This window comes from Epinephelus moara, chromosome 23 (genome assembly GCF_006386435.1).
Source record: "Epinephelus moara isolate mb chromosome 23, YSFRI_EMoa_1.0, whole genome shotgun sequence".
NCBI lineage: Eukaryota > Metazoa > Chordata > Actinopteri > Perciformes > Serranidae > Epinephelus > Epinephelus moara.
In genome coordinates this window covers 15,104,340-15,118,866 of record NC_065528.1, presented here as the reverse complement: position 1 = coordinate 15,118,866, position 14,527 = coordinate 15,104,340, and the positions used below count along the sequence as shown (strand labels likewise).

The 14,527-nt window shown below is 40.3% G+C and overlaps 1 protein-coding gene across 2 annotated transcripts in view; it reads left to right on the top strand.

Moving 5' to 3' along the window:
* rassf8b (Ras association domain family member 8b) overlaps positions 1–14,527 on the top strand; it is a 35,375-nt gene that overhangs the window by 10,002 nt on the left and 10,846 nt on the right. For both annotated transcript variants that reach the window (XM_050036643.1, XM_050036642.1), the window contains exon 2: positions 11,650–11,820. In XM_050036643.1, coding sequence (XP_049892600.1) covers positions 11,709–11,820 — 112 coding nt within the window. In that variant the 5' untranslated portion in view covers positions 11,650–11,708. The remainder of the gene's footprint in view (positions 1–11,649; positions 11,821–14,527) is intronic.

The following is a 14,527-nucleotide window of genomic DNA, read 5'->3' as shown; positions in this document are numbered from 1 at the left end:
TGTTTGGAGAATATTTCTCCGACCTCTTGTCTTTCCACCATTTTCTCCTCTGCTTCAGAAACTCTTAAGCCTCTTAAAAGTCCTTTCCTCCACTCCTAACACATTACACAAGCTCTCTCTCAAGGGCAAAGATGCTTTGTAAATAACTTTTATCTTTACAAGGACCTAGTCTTAACTTTAAGGGGAAATTCTGAGAAAACATCAATTCTAAGTTGTTGTTTTTTTAATTTTGCCAATAGGAGCAACTCTCTGTTGAAGGGAAGCTTTGTGAATACTGCCTCTGAAAATCTTGTTTTTGTTACTATAGAATGAGTCGTTTTATATCTACATAGGGAGCAGGTCCTCGTCCATGGAGTCTGCCATGTTGCACCGCCATGTTTCTACGGTAGCCCAGAACGGACAAACCAAACACTGGCTCTGGATAGGGCAGCCTCGTGTCAGCCTCTGCACTTCGCAGCCGCTCCACAATGAGCTGAAAAGCATTAGAAAAACAGTGATTCCTTACATGAAACTGCTTTGTTCAGTGTTTTTTTACTGGTTTAAATCACCGGGTCCATTTCTTTTAGAGGGGAAAACACCTCTGTGGATAATTCGGCTTCCATCAAAAACCTCCTGAATGTCTGGATCTTAAGTTATCGGAGAAAAAAGGTGAGCGCACATTAGCAGGTGCTAGACTAACCGCCTGTCTGCGACATGCCGAACAGCGTCAGAGAAAAACGTGAAACTGCTGTATTCCGTTTTAGTGGTTTATGTCACAGGTACCATTAGTTTTGGAAAGGAAGAAACCTCTGCAGATAATTTGGCTCCCGATAAAAACCTCCCGAACAATGAACACTGAAGGAATTCTAACTGGGAGTTTACGCTTGGCACACAGGAGAAGTTTCAACTGGTTGCAATCTGCAGTCCTCACTGCTAGATGCCACTAAATCCTAAACACTGCTCCCTTAAAAGCTTTTATTTGACATTTTTCAGTCATGAAACGCTCATTTTGGGAGTATTAAAGGGGCTTTCAGTGGTATTTCGTGTTGATCCGTCTTGTGAATTACCATCCATGTTTACACTACAAATAAGAAACACTGACTTGCCACACTGCGTCCCCTCCCTGGCTCTGCCTTCTTGTGGCATCCTGAGAATGAAACTTCAGGGGAGGCAGACTGAAGTCACGACTAAGTATAGCTCAACGGTTCACGGCCCAGACGACACAGTCTTCTTCACGTCTCTGAAACCACACGGCTGGAGCAAGAATTGTCCAAAACCGCAAATGTCTGCTTCAAAAATATGCACAGCCTCGTACTGATTATACTATTTAATTCTGGGCAGAAGCTATATAAAGATAACTCCACCTGTAGTGAGTGTCTGTTAGATGGTGCTGTAGGAGGGTGAACTCTACCGTCCTGGATTCTCTATGGATGGATGACTAAGTGAAGGTTTCAGTGTGCAGTTGGAATGTGAAGAATTGAGTCAGTGTGTTTATTAAACTGTGACTAATGGAAAAGGAAATTCCAGCAGCTACAGCACCTTTCCCACAGGTTCTGAGCTTACTTACTGTGTAGCCGAGTCTCACATTAAATATGAGGAGTATACATTTACAGGGAAGCCGAACAGAAATAGAAGCACACATGTTGCAGCATACTAATTTGTGTACTCTCACCATGTAGCTCGTATGATTTATTTATTCACACTCTGGCAGCGGGGGCTTCAAAGTGACTGTGATTTAGATCAAAGACGGAGAGAAAGTATGGAAATAGCATGATGAAAATTCAGAACAATAGCAGCAACGGCTGTGGTGAAGGAACCCACGGGGGGGTGGCTGAGGCGCCTGTCAGTGATTCAAGTGTTGGAAGTTATTAGCAGGGTAAAGAAAATCGAAGCTCGTTTCCACAAGGAAACAGACTGCAGTGGGGAGGTTGTTGTGCAGAGAATTCGATTAAGTTGACATTGACATACCCTGACCTTACTCTCCCAGGTCACAGCTCCTATATCCTGTGTGCTCCATGGGCGGATTATGAGCAAGGCAGGCCCCTGGGCACAGACATGCAAAGGCCCCACCACCTCTTCTCCGTAGGAGCAAGAGACACAGACTTTGTGATGGTTTTGCTGTCTTTTTTGTTGTTGTTTTGTCTCTGTTTGTTGTCACTATACATCTTTTTGTGGTTGTTTTGCCTGTTTTTGTAGTTATGTTGTGTCTCTTCACTTATCTTTGCATCTCTTCAGCCGTCTTTCCACCAAATACTTTCGGTATGGTACCTTTGGAACCAAAAGTATCCCTTCAGACATGGTACCTAGACCCTAGTGTTTCCACCGCAAACAGTACCCTAAATTGTGGGCGGGGTTGTTGTCACTCACTGCTCCGTCCAGCACTCACTGTATTTCCTCATTACTGGTGGCACAGATGGAAGTCTGCACCTTGTTTATCGTCCACAGAACGAGGCTGCATGCTGACATTTTCAGAACAAAATAAAACAGGCTGCAGTGAGAGTCTCTCTCCATGGGATATTTAAAAATAGCAGGTTTGTGCATTGATGCCTTCTCAGGCAAGCTCAGGGGTGTAGTGTTGCTGGAGCCCACAGGAACAACGCTCCACAACGCTTTTTTTGGAATTAGAATATATGCAGTTCACATAACCGGCTCTGAATCAATATATATAAATGCTTGAAAATATGCTCATTACTAAAGTGTGTTTCATATAAAGATGAATGGAATGGTCAAAGTTCTCACACTGAAATTTAAGGTGTGTTGATGGATTTACGTTGTCAACTCATGCATTGAGTAACATTACAAGTAAGCGTTCCATCTTAAAAGTCGCCAGCAGTCGGCCCAAGTTATTTTTTTCTCAGACTCCTGCGAGAGCTAGCAAAACCTTTCATTCTATAGTTACAGTTTACTAATAAAACTCTCCACAGTATAAACAGTGGTTACATGAGCCTCAAAACCAGCCACACCTCAGCCCTGAGCAGAGTGACCGTCCTCTATTGACCAATCAACAGACTGCAGTGTTCACAGCTCCACCTTTTAGTACCAGATCTGTGTGCTGGGTACCCCAACAGAGGGGGGACCAAAAATGGGGACGGTACAGAACGGTTCCATTGGTACCATCCACAACTTTTCACACTGGAAACGGAAAAAAAACATACATAACTGAACTGTACCGCACTGCTCTGTGGAAACGGTGCTTTTGTAGTCAGATTGTGTCTTTCTGTGTTTTTTTGTTTTTTTTTACCGGTTTTATTTATTTATTTTTGCTCTTTCTCCTTTTGCTTTGCTTTTACATCCGTGCTCAGCTCACAGGCACAAGATTTCAGCCCTCAAAATCTAAAAAACTATAGGCCCGCTCAGTTTGACTAAACAACATCTGCTTGTCCACAGCTGCCTCCTCCTATGGCGCTGTATGCTGCGTCTGATACCTACCAGCATATGTTCTGATGTTTGTGTCAGAGGGCCAGTGAGAGCATGGGACGTTTAACAAAGAGCAACTCGCAGACGTGTTAGTGACATCAGTTTTGACTTCATGTTTTCCAGGTTTGATGGTCACGTTTGATGCTGCGCTCGTAGCCAAGAAGTATCTCCAAGGCTCTGAATCATCTTTTCATTAAATATAACTGTTACCTTGGTGGAAAAGGTGACTTGTAGTCCTGAAGAGACACTGCAAGCAGTCTTTATGCAGCACCCTGCCCTGCCAGACTCTCTCTTTTTTTACTATTTCAGTGCCTCTGCAGCGCTCACAGCCATGGCTGGAGACAAGATGTGCCTGGGTTTTCTGGTTTTTCTGGTTTGTCCGTCCCATTGTCATGAAAGTGATATCTCAAAATTGTCCTTGAGGGAATTTCTTTAACTGTTGCACAAACATCCACTTGGACTCAACGATGAGCTGATTAGATTTTGGTGGTCGAATGTCACTGTGACCTCACACATGTTCTGCAAAAACTTTAAGTATTCAAAGTTATAACTCAGGAACAGAAGGGGAGACATTTGGTCAGATGCTGAATTGGTGACTCTAATCATCTTGACAAGGTAATGTGATTGTACTGATCTTCTGTGCTGTCAAGTTGAAGAAGAGTATGAAGCATTTAAAGCATTGTGAGCTGTCATGGCTACATATGAATTTGGACAGATATGGATATAAACTGTACCTGTAGCTTGACTGGTTTGTGGAGGCATACAACCGCAAGGTGATAATTGTAGTTATAATGCTTAAATCTTTCACCATTTATGTGTGAAGATTTGCATATTAAAAGAATACTTTACCCCCCAAATTATTGGGGGGTAAAGTATTCTTTTAATATGCAAATCTGGTTCAATTAAAAAGGAAACAATTTGCATTTATCTTCAGAAGTATTTCCAACGCTGGCATTATTGAGTCAATCCTGTGAGCAGAGTTGAGTAAGGGTTACTTTAAAAGTAATCAGAGTACTTTACTGCATTACTTTTTTGAAAAGTAACCAGTTACTTTACAAAGTTACTCCCTAAGAAAAGTAACCCAAGTACTTTTAAAGTACTTCCAACGTTACTCCCTGAGAAAAGTAATTCTACATTTCCTATTGGGCAATTGACCACAGGGGGCTTTGACCAGTAGAAACACAAAACGATCTGTTGCCGTAGACAACTGTATGACAACAACACCCCAGCGTTTTTAATATTTCCTCTAGGGATGTTACCACAACAGAGTAAAAGGGGGAAATGATGGTGTGAAACAGCAGAGGCACTTTGTCAACCCGCTGAGTACTGTCATTAGCATCAAGCTAGCAAACAATGTTATTTCTTCATAATGGAGACGGACATAAAGTAATAACATTAACAAATAGCGGCGGGGCTTTTACTCACCTCAACTGCAGAGGCTCCCAACTTCATTTGAAACAAACTACATCATAGACGGTCCGTTATTTATTAATCCCTCTGTATCTTTATATATTTACTTTTTATCTGCTCCCATTGTCTACATAAAGTTAACACATCGCGCCGTCATTTCAAACTTAACACTTCCTGAATTTGTTTCAAATTAAAAGCCCCTTATAACCTCAGCTGAGAGAATCCCTACATTTTCTAAATAGGCTTTTATTGTGAAACATTTGTAGGAACTTGGTTGTGGAGGATACAGTAGCTTAAATGTTTGCATACGGTGCTTCAAATGAAGCTCCTGCCATCTGCTGACGCTTTTAGGTGACTACAGCAACATGTCGGCTGGCACATGAACAGACACAGTGACTCAAATAATAGTGAAAGTAATAAAAATAGGACAAGAATAACCCGATGACATCACACACATCGTGAAAGACAACCAGGGATAATTGGTGAGTACCATCGTGTAGTGTGTCATGTCTGTCGGCCCAGTCATGGCACGATTTTATGACTCCACAATCGTGTAATGTGACATAGTGACTTACAGAACGGGCAGAAAAGTCATGTAGTGTGTACCAGGCATAATGCAAGTCCTGAGTCTGACCTGTCTGTCAGCGAGTCCTCCTCCATCTTTTGAGTCATGGGTATTTTACTGAAGGATCCTGCGCAATGTTTTAGACTCCACCGTAGACAACAGCAGCCTTTCTTCTACCACGTAGTTAGCCACAAGCTTCGTGGCTTCTTTCAGACTGATAGGTTTAACGTTATCTCCGTTATTAGAACCAAACGACAGCCATTGCTGTTTCGGAGCTGAAGGACCAGCGTTCTAAAAGTAATGGAAGTAACTGATGGCTTATTTGAAAATGTACTCAAGTATTTGATTACTCAAACAGCAAACTAACGTGTTAGGTTACTCGTTACTGTTACTGCAAAAAGTAATCAAAGTACTCTAACGCGTTACTTTGTAACGTGTTATACCCAACTCTGACTGTGAGTCTTTAATAGTCTGACAAACTTGATTAGTTTAGTACAACCAACATGATTTGCTTTGACCTCCAAAAGCTTAATCAAGTTGAACCAACTTGATATTTATCTAAAAGTTATGGTGACATTTAATGGTCAAATTATTTTATTTAAGCTATTCGTATTTATTATTTTAATTCAATCCTACTCAAAAGTGTCAAAAAATGTTTTTATTTGTTATGATCTCCTCCATCTCCTCATTGCTCTGAGGATTGGTCTTTGGTGACATTGTTCAAACAGATTGTTGTTTGGGCCAGAGGTCTTTCGAATTACAAACCTCATTCAAGGCCATCCTGTTCATCCAGGAGTTAGCTGCAGCAAAGCCCCAGTGAGTGCCTTCAGTGCACCAGCTAACGGGCTAGGCTAGCTAGCATATTACTGGCTTCACTTAATAAAAAGTCTGTGTTCCACAATCGGTCCAGGTGAAGGTGAAGACCAAACTATAGCTTAATGCGATGCAAACAGTCCGCGGGCCAAAAAGATCCACATGTAAGTTGGTACGTGTTCTTCACCAGCTACCCCCGCCCAGCGAACTTCTGAACTTGCTGAAATAAGTTGACTGACTAAAACACATTAATGAAGCAAACATAATTTTTTTAATGCTGAAAAACATCTTTGTTTTAAGCATTATCCACTAACCCTTGAATCTTTTTTAGAGTGATATACCTTCATAGTGAATGAGGAATAAAAAAAGTGAAAATTCTTTGTTCACCACAGAGGTATAGGGGAATCACAAAGTTTGCTTCACAAATTCAATGCAACATTGTAAGTAAATGATATAAAATGATAATTTGGGGGGTTTAAATTGTTTTAATTAAGTTTCTAGGCTTTTAAAGTCTCTCATTGTCAACTGATTTGGACTTGAATGAAGCACAAGTGAGTTTGCTGCCGCTTGTTTTGGTCTCTGTTCCGATGATACGTTCATGATGATTGTATCACAGAGGAGCGAATGACTTCAGTTCGACTTCTCGTGTAGATGTGCACGTAGCGAGTGTGTTTGTGTAGAGTGTGTTTATCCATGTGTGAGAAAGAGATAGAGGGAGGGCGCAGATTTACAAGCTCATGTCAACACTGGCTCTTCCTCCTGGTGTGACTTCAGTATCACCCGTCACTGAATAAACACCGTATTACAACATTTCAGCAGCAGCTGTGATAATTTAAAGGCGTCATCACATCATCTGCTAGGATATTGTGTGTTATGTCAGAGACCTTTTGTTAAGCTGCTGACTGCAAATTTAAAGGTCCAGTGTGAAGGATTTGTGGGAATGTATTGGCAGAAATGGATTGCGGTAATGTTTTCTTTAGTGCATAATCACCTGAAAATAAGAATTATTGTGTTTTTGTTACTTCATCATGAGCTGTTTATGTCTACATAGGGAGCAAATCCTTGTCCACTGTTTCTACAGTAGCCCAGAACGGACAACCCGAGCACTGGTTCTAGATAGGGCCATTTGGGTTTTTGTGTCGCCCACTGTAGTTAAATGTCCCTCCAGGACGAGCCAAACGGTGTAGGAAACGCTTAGATTTTTAACGTCAAACAGCTTTTTTCTGTTTATTCCAGCTTAAAGCAACAGGTCTGTTTGTTTTGGAGATGAAGAGACCTCCGCAGATAACTCGGCCCCTGATTATAATCTCTTGAGCAATGAACACTAAAGGAATTCTAACCAAGAGTTCACACTTGGCACACAGGAGAGGTTTCAGCTGGTTGCAAACTGCAATCCTCCCCACTAGGTGCCACTAAATCCAACACACTGCTACTTTGCGGCAACAAGTTTGCTGAGAAATAGGGTGCGTTCTGAGCTGCATACTTTTTTTTAATTTTTTTTTTTTTTTTACTTTTAGTAGGTACTGCAGCTGCCCTAAAACATACGTACTGTTGCATGCAGTATGCACACAATCAGGAAAACTGCTGTCTCATAACATTACGCCCTGAACTTTGACCCTCTTGCTTTTATATCTGTTACCTTGGGGATAAAACAAACGCCACTCACCGAGTTCGCCAGAGACGGAGATCGACTCAGAGAGCTCTGCTGTTGCTACTTTGCGATGTATGTAGTTTAACTTTAAAGTTATAACAGCACAGATTGTAGATTCTAACATAGTTGTGACAGTGAAATTACATCTGCAGTTCTCTGTCATTGTTATTTTTCATAGTTATGTCCTATTTGTGGTATTGAGTGCGTTTACATGGACAGTTTAATTCCCTTTCCATTCAGAATGAAAGTTCATTCCTATTAAAAGTGATCTTGTAAACACCTAATTCGGAATGAAAATGGCCAATGCGATTGAAAATTCAATCTGATGTTAGGGGCTGGAATATTCCATTTCTAATTCCGAATGAAAGACTTTCTCACACTTGTATACACTCATTCCTCTTTAAGTTTATTCCGGTCCTTCTGCGCATGCCCGTTTCCTTGCCCTTCTGGCGCGATGACGTATATAGCACGCATAGCAATGGACTGAGATAGAGCAGTCGGACTTGTTGCACTCACCTGTTTCCATTCGCCACAGCATGGCCTTCTATCTCCTTTCTTCGACCTTCTACCTCCCTTCTCCCTAAAAAGGCACTAAGAATGGCGCCGTCAAGCATCTTGTTATCCGGAGCGAGGATTACAGCGTTTTTTTCCGGTAAACGTAAACACGTAACATCCGCCTCGCCCCCTATCCAATCAGAAACCTTCCCTGCCCCAAACCTTGCGCGGACCCGAATAAAGGCGATTAAACTGATCTCTCGTGTGAACCCTCATTCGGAATGAATATTTCCCATGTAAACTACATGGAAAAACTCCCTGATTTCATTCAGATTTATTTCATTCAGAATGAGAAGCCATCACGTAACCGCACCTTTTGATGATTATTTCGTTCACTTGAACAATCAATATTCCTATTATTACTATTCGACTGGTCATCAGTTACTTGAATACGTGTCACTCGACATTGCGACAGCTGTCAATCAGCTTTCATCTGTTTGCGGCTCAGTCAATATGATGAAACATCTGCTGTGCAGAGGATTGTGGGTCAGAATGGCCAGAAAAGCATGCAGGCTTGGATACTGCACAATCGGACCGGATGTAGTAGAACATCCTGGTATTTTTGGCATTCTGCATTTGACATACTATGTACTGGGACATACTAAATCTTTTTCTGGCATACTATATAGTATGGTAGTGTGGGTATTGGAACGCACAGACACTGTTCAGGTCAAACCTTTCCAATGAACCGTGCATTCAGATTAGGAATTGTTTCACTCAACTGACCTATTGGTGAGTAGATCATCTTACAGTAAGCATGATGTTTCCTGTCCTGACTTCCTGCCTGATCCACCAACAAAATAAATATTGTTCCATGTCTTTTTCAGCCTGATAGTGTTTGCACGCATTCTCATGGCAATCCCAAACGTCTTTCTTTGCTTTGCTTATCCATCCATCCCTCCACTGTTTCACCTTCATTCCCCCTTTTTTCTCTAATTTCTCTTTTTTCTTGCCCCATTAAGCTGAGCTGTGTTCATGGGCACAGTCTCATTTACTAGACTGTGAGAGGTGTCTGAAGCAGACCCATCCTGCAGCATCTGTCTGCTGTTACAAATCATCCCATTCCCCACTGAAGGCAGGCCTTGCCCTTACCAGATGCCCTCAGTGCAGAGGAGTGTGCAATGTAATGCAGTCTCAGTAGGAAAAGGCCTGAAGGGGACTGGTAGTTAAATTGCAGGAGGGATGGGAGTCCCATCCCAGCTGTGATGAAGATGGAAGGCGACCTAAATTGTTAAGGGAGGCCTCAAGTGATATGGAAGTCAAGGATCAGAGCTGAGCTGATGACCCCGTTGGGAAAAAGCAGGGCTGCTGCCCAGTGGGGTTGCAATAGTCTGAGCATTAGGCACCAGCTCCTTCACTGCTCTGTTGCGCTGGCCCGCTGTCGTGGCCTTGCCAGGTTCGTAATGACTGCCTCGCTGCTGAGGTGCTTGTGTCAGCAGTTTGAAAATGGCTCTCGTTCTGCGTGCATGCGACCGCTGTGAGCTTTCCTGCACCGACACCGGCAAATGAAAAATATATTAGATGAGGCCTGTTAGCCGGTCACAATCACTGCACCACAAGTGTGCTCTTGAAGCAATTTATCAGCAGTGTTACAGGAAACTACTTCAGAAAAACAAGTGTTGTAAATTGGTGCAAGTTGTTCGTTTACAGGAAGCTGGTGCCGTGCTGCTCAATCATGTGGTGCTTGGTTGATATTTTTAAGATTTTAGCTCTTTCCTTCCATGTCGTAGTAACCATGTTGTCAAGTGGTTGTAAAGTCATTCTGGGAAGTGCTGGAAATTATTGATTAAAACATGAGGTTGGAAATAAAAGGCTGGGAATATCAAGTTATAGCTAAATCATTTTGTGGCAACATGATTGTTATTATTCTACAAAATTCCACGGCCAAAGTAAACAATATGAGTTATAACTGGCATTTACTGACCACTAGGGGGCATGCTGTAAACTAGGGGTGGGCCATGTATCGATTAGACTTGAAATGACTATACATTTTCATGTCATTTTTTTAAGCCAATGGCATGAGACTTTGGCATTTCGGTTCTCTCACTCTCTCCTATGGCTCTGTTCTTCTCACAGAAACTAATACAAAAATAGGACTCACAAACATGATACATCACATGCACTCCCCTGCCCATTTCCTGCTTCAGAATAAAAGCACCAGTGATTTCACTTTGATTTATTTCACTATAAGAGTACTTTTTTTTTAAACTTTTTTAATGACAATACTTTATTTTACTTGATTATAGCACTGCTTTAACTTTGTTATAATAGGACTGTTTCAATTTTCTTCTTTCTTCTTTTTCTTCTTCAATATAACAGTACTTTATTTTACTTTATTGTCACAGTAGTTTATTTTACTTTATTTTAACAGTACTTTATTTAACTTAATTGTCACAATAGTTTATTTTACTTTATGGTAACAGTACTTTATTTAACTTAATTGTCACAGTAGTTTATTTAACTACATTGTAATAGTACTGTATTTAACTTTATTGTCCCAGTAGTTTTTTGTAGCTTCATTATTTGTACTTTGTTTAACTTCATTATAACAGTACTTCATTATAACAGTACTTTATTTAACTTTATTAAAAACTGTACTTTATTTAACTACATTGTAACAGTAGTTTATTAAACTTTATTGTTACAGTAGTTTACTACATTATAACAGTACTTTACTTTATTAAAACAGTATTTTATTTAACTTTATTGTCACGGTACTTTATTTAACTTCATTATAACTACTTTATTTTACTTTATTGCAACAGTATTTTATTTTACTTTTTTAAAACAGTACTTCATTTAACTTTATTGTCACAGTACTTTATTTAACTACACTGTAAGAGTACTTTATTTAACTTTATGTCACTGTAGTTTATTTAACTTCATTAAAACAGTACTTGATTTTCCTTTATTGTAACAGTACTTTATTTAACTTTATTGTAACAGTAGTTTATTTAACTTTATTGTAACAGTACTTTTGTTTATTATAGTAGTTTCATAGTCAGAAGTTTAGAGGAGATTTCAAAAATATTGAGATATATATTGTGTATCGTGACATAGTCTAAAAATATTGTTATATTATTCAAAGGCTCTATTTCCCAGGCCTACTCTAAACACACAGTTGACACGTTAAATTTGATATGGTTGATATCTTAGTTCCAGTGCAGCGTAAAGGTTTTTGTTGTAAGAGTTATGTCTTTGATGCAAGTGTGTAACATAGTTCACTGCACTAACATTGTGTTTTTTCGTTCCTTTTAAGGATGGACAGTTGAACATTATTAGCACCCCTTTGTGGTGTGGAGGAATGAGGGCCTCTGAATGAAGGCCATGGAGCTGAAAGTGTGGGTGGATGGAGTGCAGCGCATCGTGTGCGGGGTTACAGAGTTCACCACATGCCAGGAAGTGGTCATTGCTTTGGCACAAGCCATTGGTAAGCTCAAAACAACTTATTACAATATGAAAGACAGTGTGCTCATCTCTTGTGTTGGTAGATGATAAAAAAAGATTGAATATCACAAGAATATGAGCAGTGGCTGTGAAATCTTATTAGTTATATGATAGGCGATTCACAGCCCAATATGTACACCCAAAAAGTCTTTGAAAATCCAAATGGCCAGCTAATAACATGACAAAGAGCCCACCAAGAAGAACAGATCTAACACTTAAAGATGAAATCCTCTCCATCTGGCTCATGTGCTGAAAGAACTTAAACCAAGGTGGTGTAAATGATATTTAGGCCCTCACAAATCCCTATGGGGATTTTCTGCTGTGTGGGTTGTGTCCAATATTGGCTAGGCAGGTTGTCAGACATACTGGAGATGATAAATTGCGGTAAAATGAAAAGTGACTAGAGGGCACAAAGAGATTTTCATCATAAATGGATTGCACACAACGAGATGAGTCATGCTGCAGACTTTGGTTTATTTACCTGCTGTACAATTGCAGAGAAATAAGCTGACACTGATTCGGGTACTCATTGTATAGGTTGTATAGTGCATATAGCTGTGAATCCAAGACCACAAGAATATGATTTCATTAAACAGAAAGATGTGTTAAAATGGACAGATTTCTACAGGGATTTCTCACCAACCCAGAGTTAAAACACATGTCTTTCATGGTGACAGTGTAGTAGGAGTTATGGTGTTCACTGTCCTTTGTGTTCTCTGTGCCTTTTGTCCAGGCCTGGGTACTTTGATGTGAATGGCTGTAGTGATGAATGTGACTCTTTTACAAGGACCCTTACTGTGAGGGTACGATGGGCAGTGTTTTACTCTTATCTATATGTGCACAAACACGAATGTAGGCGTACACACACACACACACACACACAGCTGGGAACCATTGAACGCAGCCCTTTTCCCAACACAATCAATGTTTGTTGAGCTGAATTTTCCCACTGTTAAATTCTTTCAACAAACAAGCTGGTAAAAGTTCTTTGAAAGTATCGATGCTGCACAAGTGTGGGAGAGTTGTGAAAGAATTCACTGTATCTGTTCTCTATTTCCTCTCCTAGTTGCAATGCACTTTGAGCTGAATTTTTTAAAGCGTGCTCAAGTTAACTTTTTACCACTGGGAGTTTGCACCATGACAACAACAAACACTAATAGTATGAGACAATTAAATGATGCAAGTCACGTTACAGGCCATAAATCTGGGTGTAGTCAGTCTAACAATGAGAGAGAACTGTGTTTGTGACTCATGTGTGAAAAGGGCCAAGAATACATCCTTGGGGAACACCACAGCTCAGAAGGACCTCCCAAGGAGAGAGCAATACCTACTACAACGGAAAGTTTTATTGAACAAGTGGGAGCTGAATCAGTCTAAGGTAGTGCCATACCATTGTTCAGATGGCCCAAAATTCCAAAGCCCTGTAAATTCAGAAAAACGGTCCTATGAGGCCAAAAGCCCAACAGCCTATTATCCCCCTCCAAAAATAGCTACTGCTCTGAAGTCTTGGTTCTCAAATAATACACGCTCAGTGAAGCCAGTTTCAGTTTTCCAGCAGCGTTTGAGCCACTTATAACGGGTATTTTTTACCAGCCCTTCCCAGCCCTTCCCAGCATTTCCCAGCGGCGTTTCAGCCACTGAGCCCATTCTGTTAGAAGCCAAAACACGATCATCATTTTCTAACCATAACTTTAGTCTCCCTAGCTAGGCTAGATATGGCTGCCAAATAGAAAAAAATGTTTGCTGTAAAATAGAAAACTTAATCGTTTGTGGACAGATTTGTTTACTTTCATTGCCAATGCTGCAAAGTTAAAGTACCAAATTATTATAGATAGCCCACTAGGAGTAGTTACCTCATGGTAAAACATATCAATGGATGCTCATTTAGACCAATTAATAATATTAACAGGCTAATTAAGACCCAATAGGCTGTGTTACTTACATTATAAGGCTCAAATATGTTATGTGGCTCTTGAAAGATTACTTATTTATAAGTAATCTCTGTTCCATAAGTAATATGGCTCTTAATATAGTAAAGGTTGTCGACCCCTGGCCTAAACTTAACCACAGAGTCGCCACAGCATTGTTGAAATGTGAAGTTTTGAACATATCGTTCATGTTGTCAACATATCATTCACGTATCTTTGAATTACAAAAATGTACAATGCTCTTTTTTGGTGATTGGGTTGTTCAACCACAGAGTCTGTATTTTCTAAGGAATGAGACTTCGGAGGAGTGAGTGTTTGTTTTTGGGATAACGGGCTGTTGGAGAAATGGGTTTTTGGTCCAGTGAGACATTTTTCAGACTAACGGGGCTTCAGAATCTGGGGCTGTGGGAACAATGGGGAGTCCCTTCAAAGGCATCATCCCTGTTGAAACCATTTCTCTATGCAATTAATTGAAAGCAAAGCTGAAATAAATTAGATTTAAAATTGAACAGTCAGGCCAGTAAAAACAACAAAACAACCCAAAAGCTTTCATCACATTCTGATTGTCTGAATGTTTAATCCTGATTGTTGCATGAAAGTTTATGACATCACCCATTTCCAGCTTAGCAGAGAAGGACAGAGAAAACAAGGAAATACAAAAAATCTGTTGTGAAATAATCAAACGTGTTTGTCAGATTATTTTGTGGTCATGTGTGATCCATCACCCACAGTAAGAAAGTGATTGAGAAAATATGTTTTCAG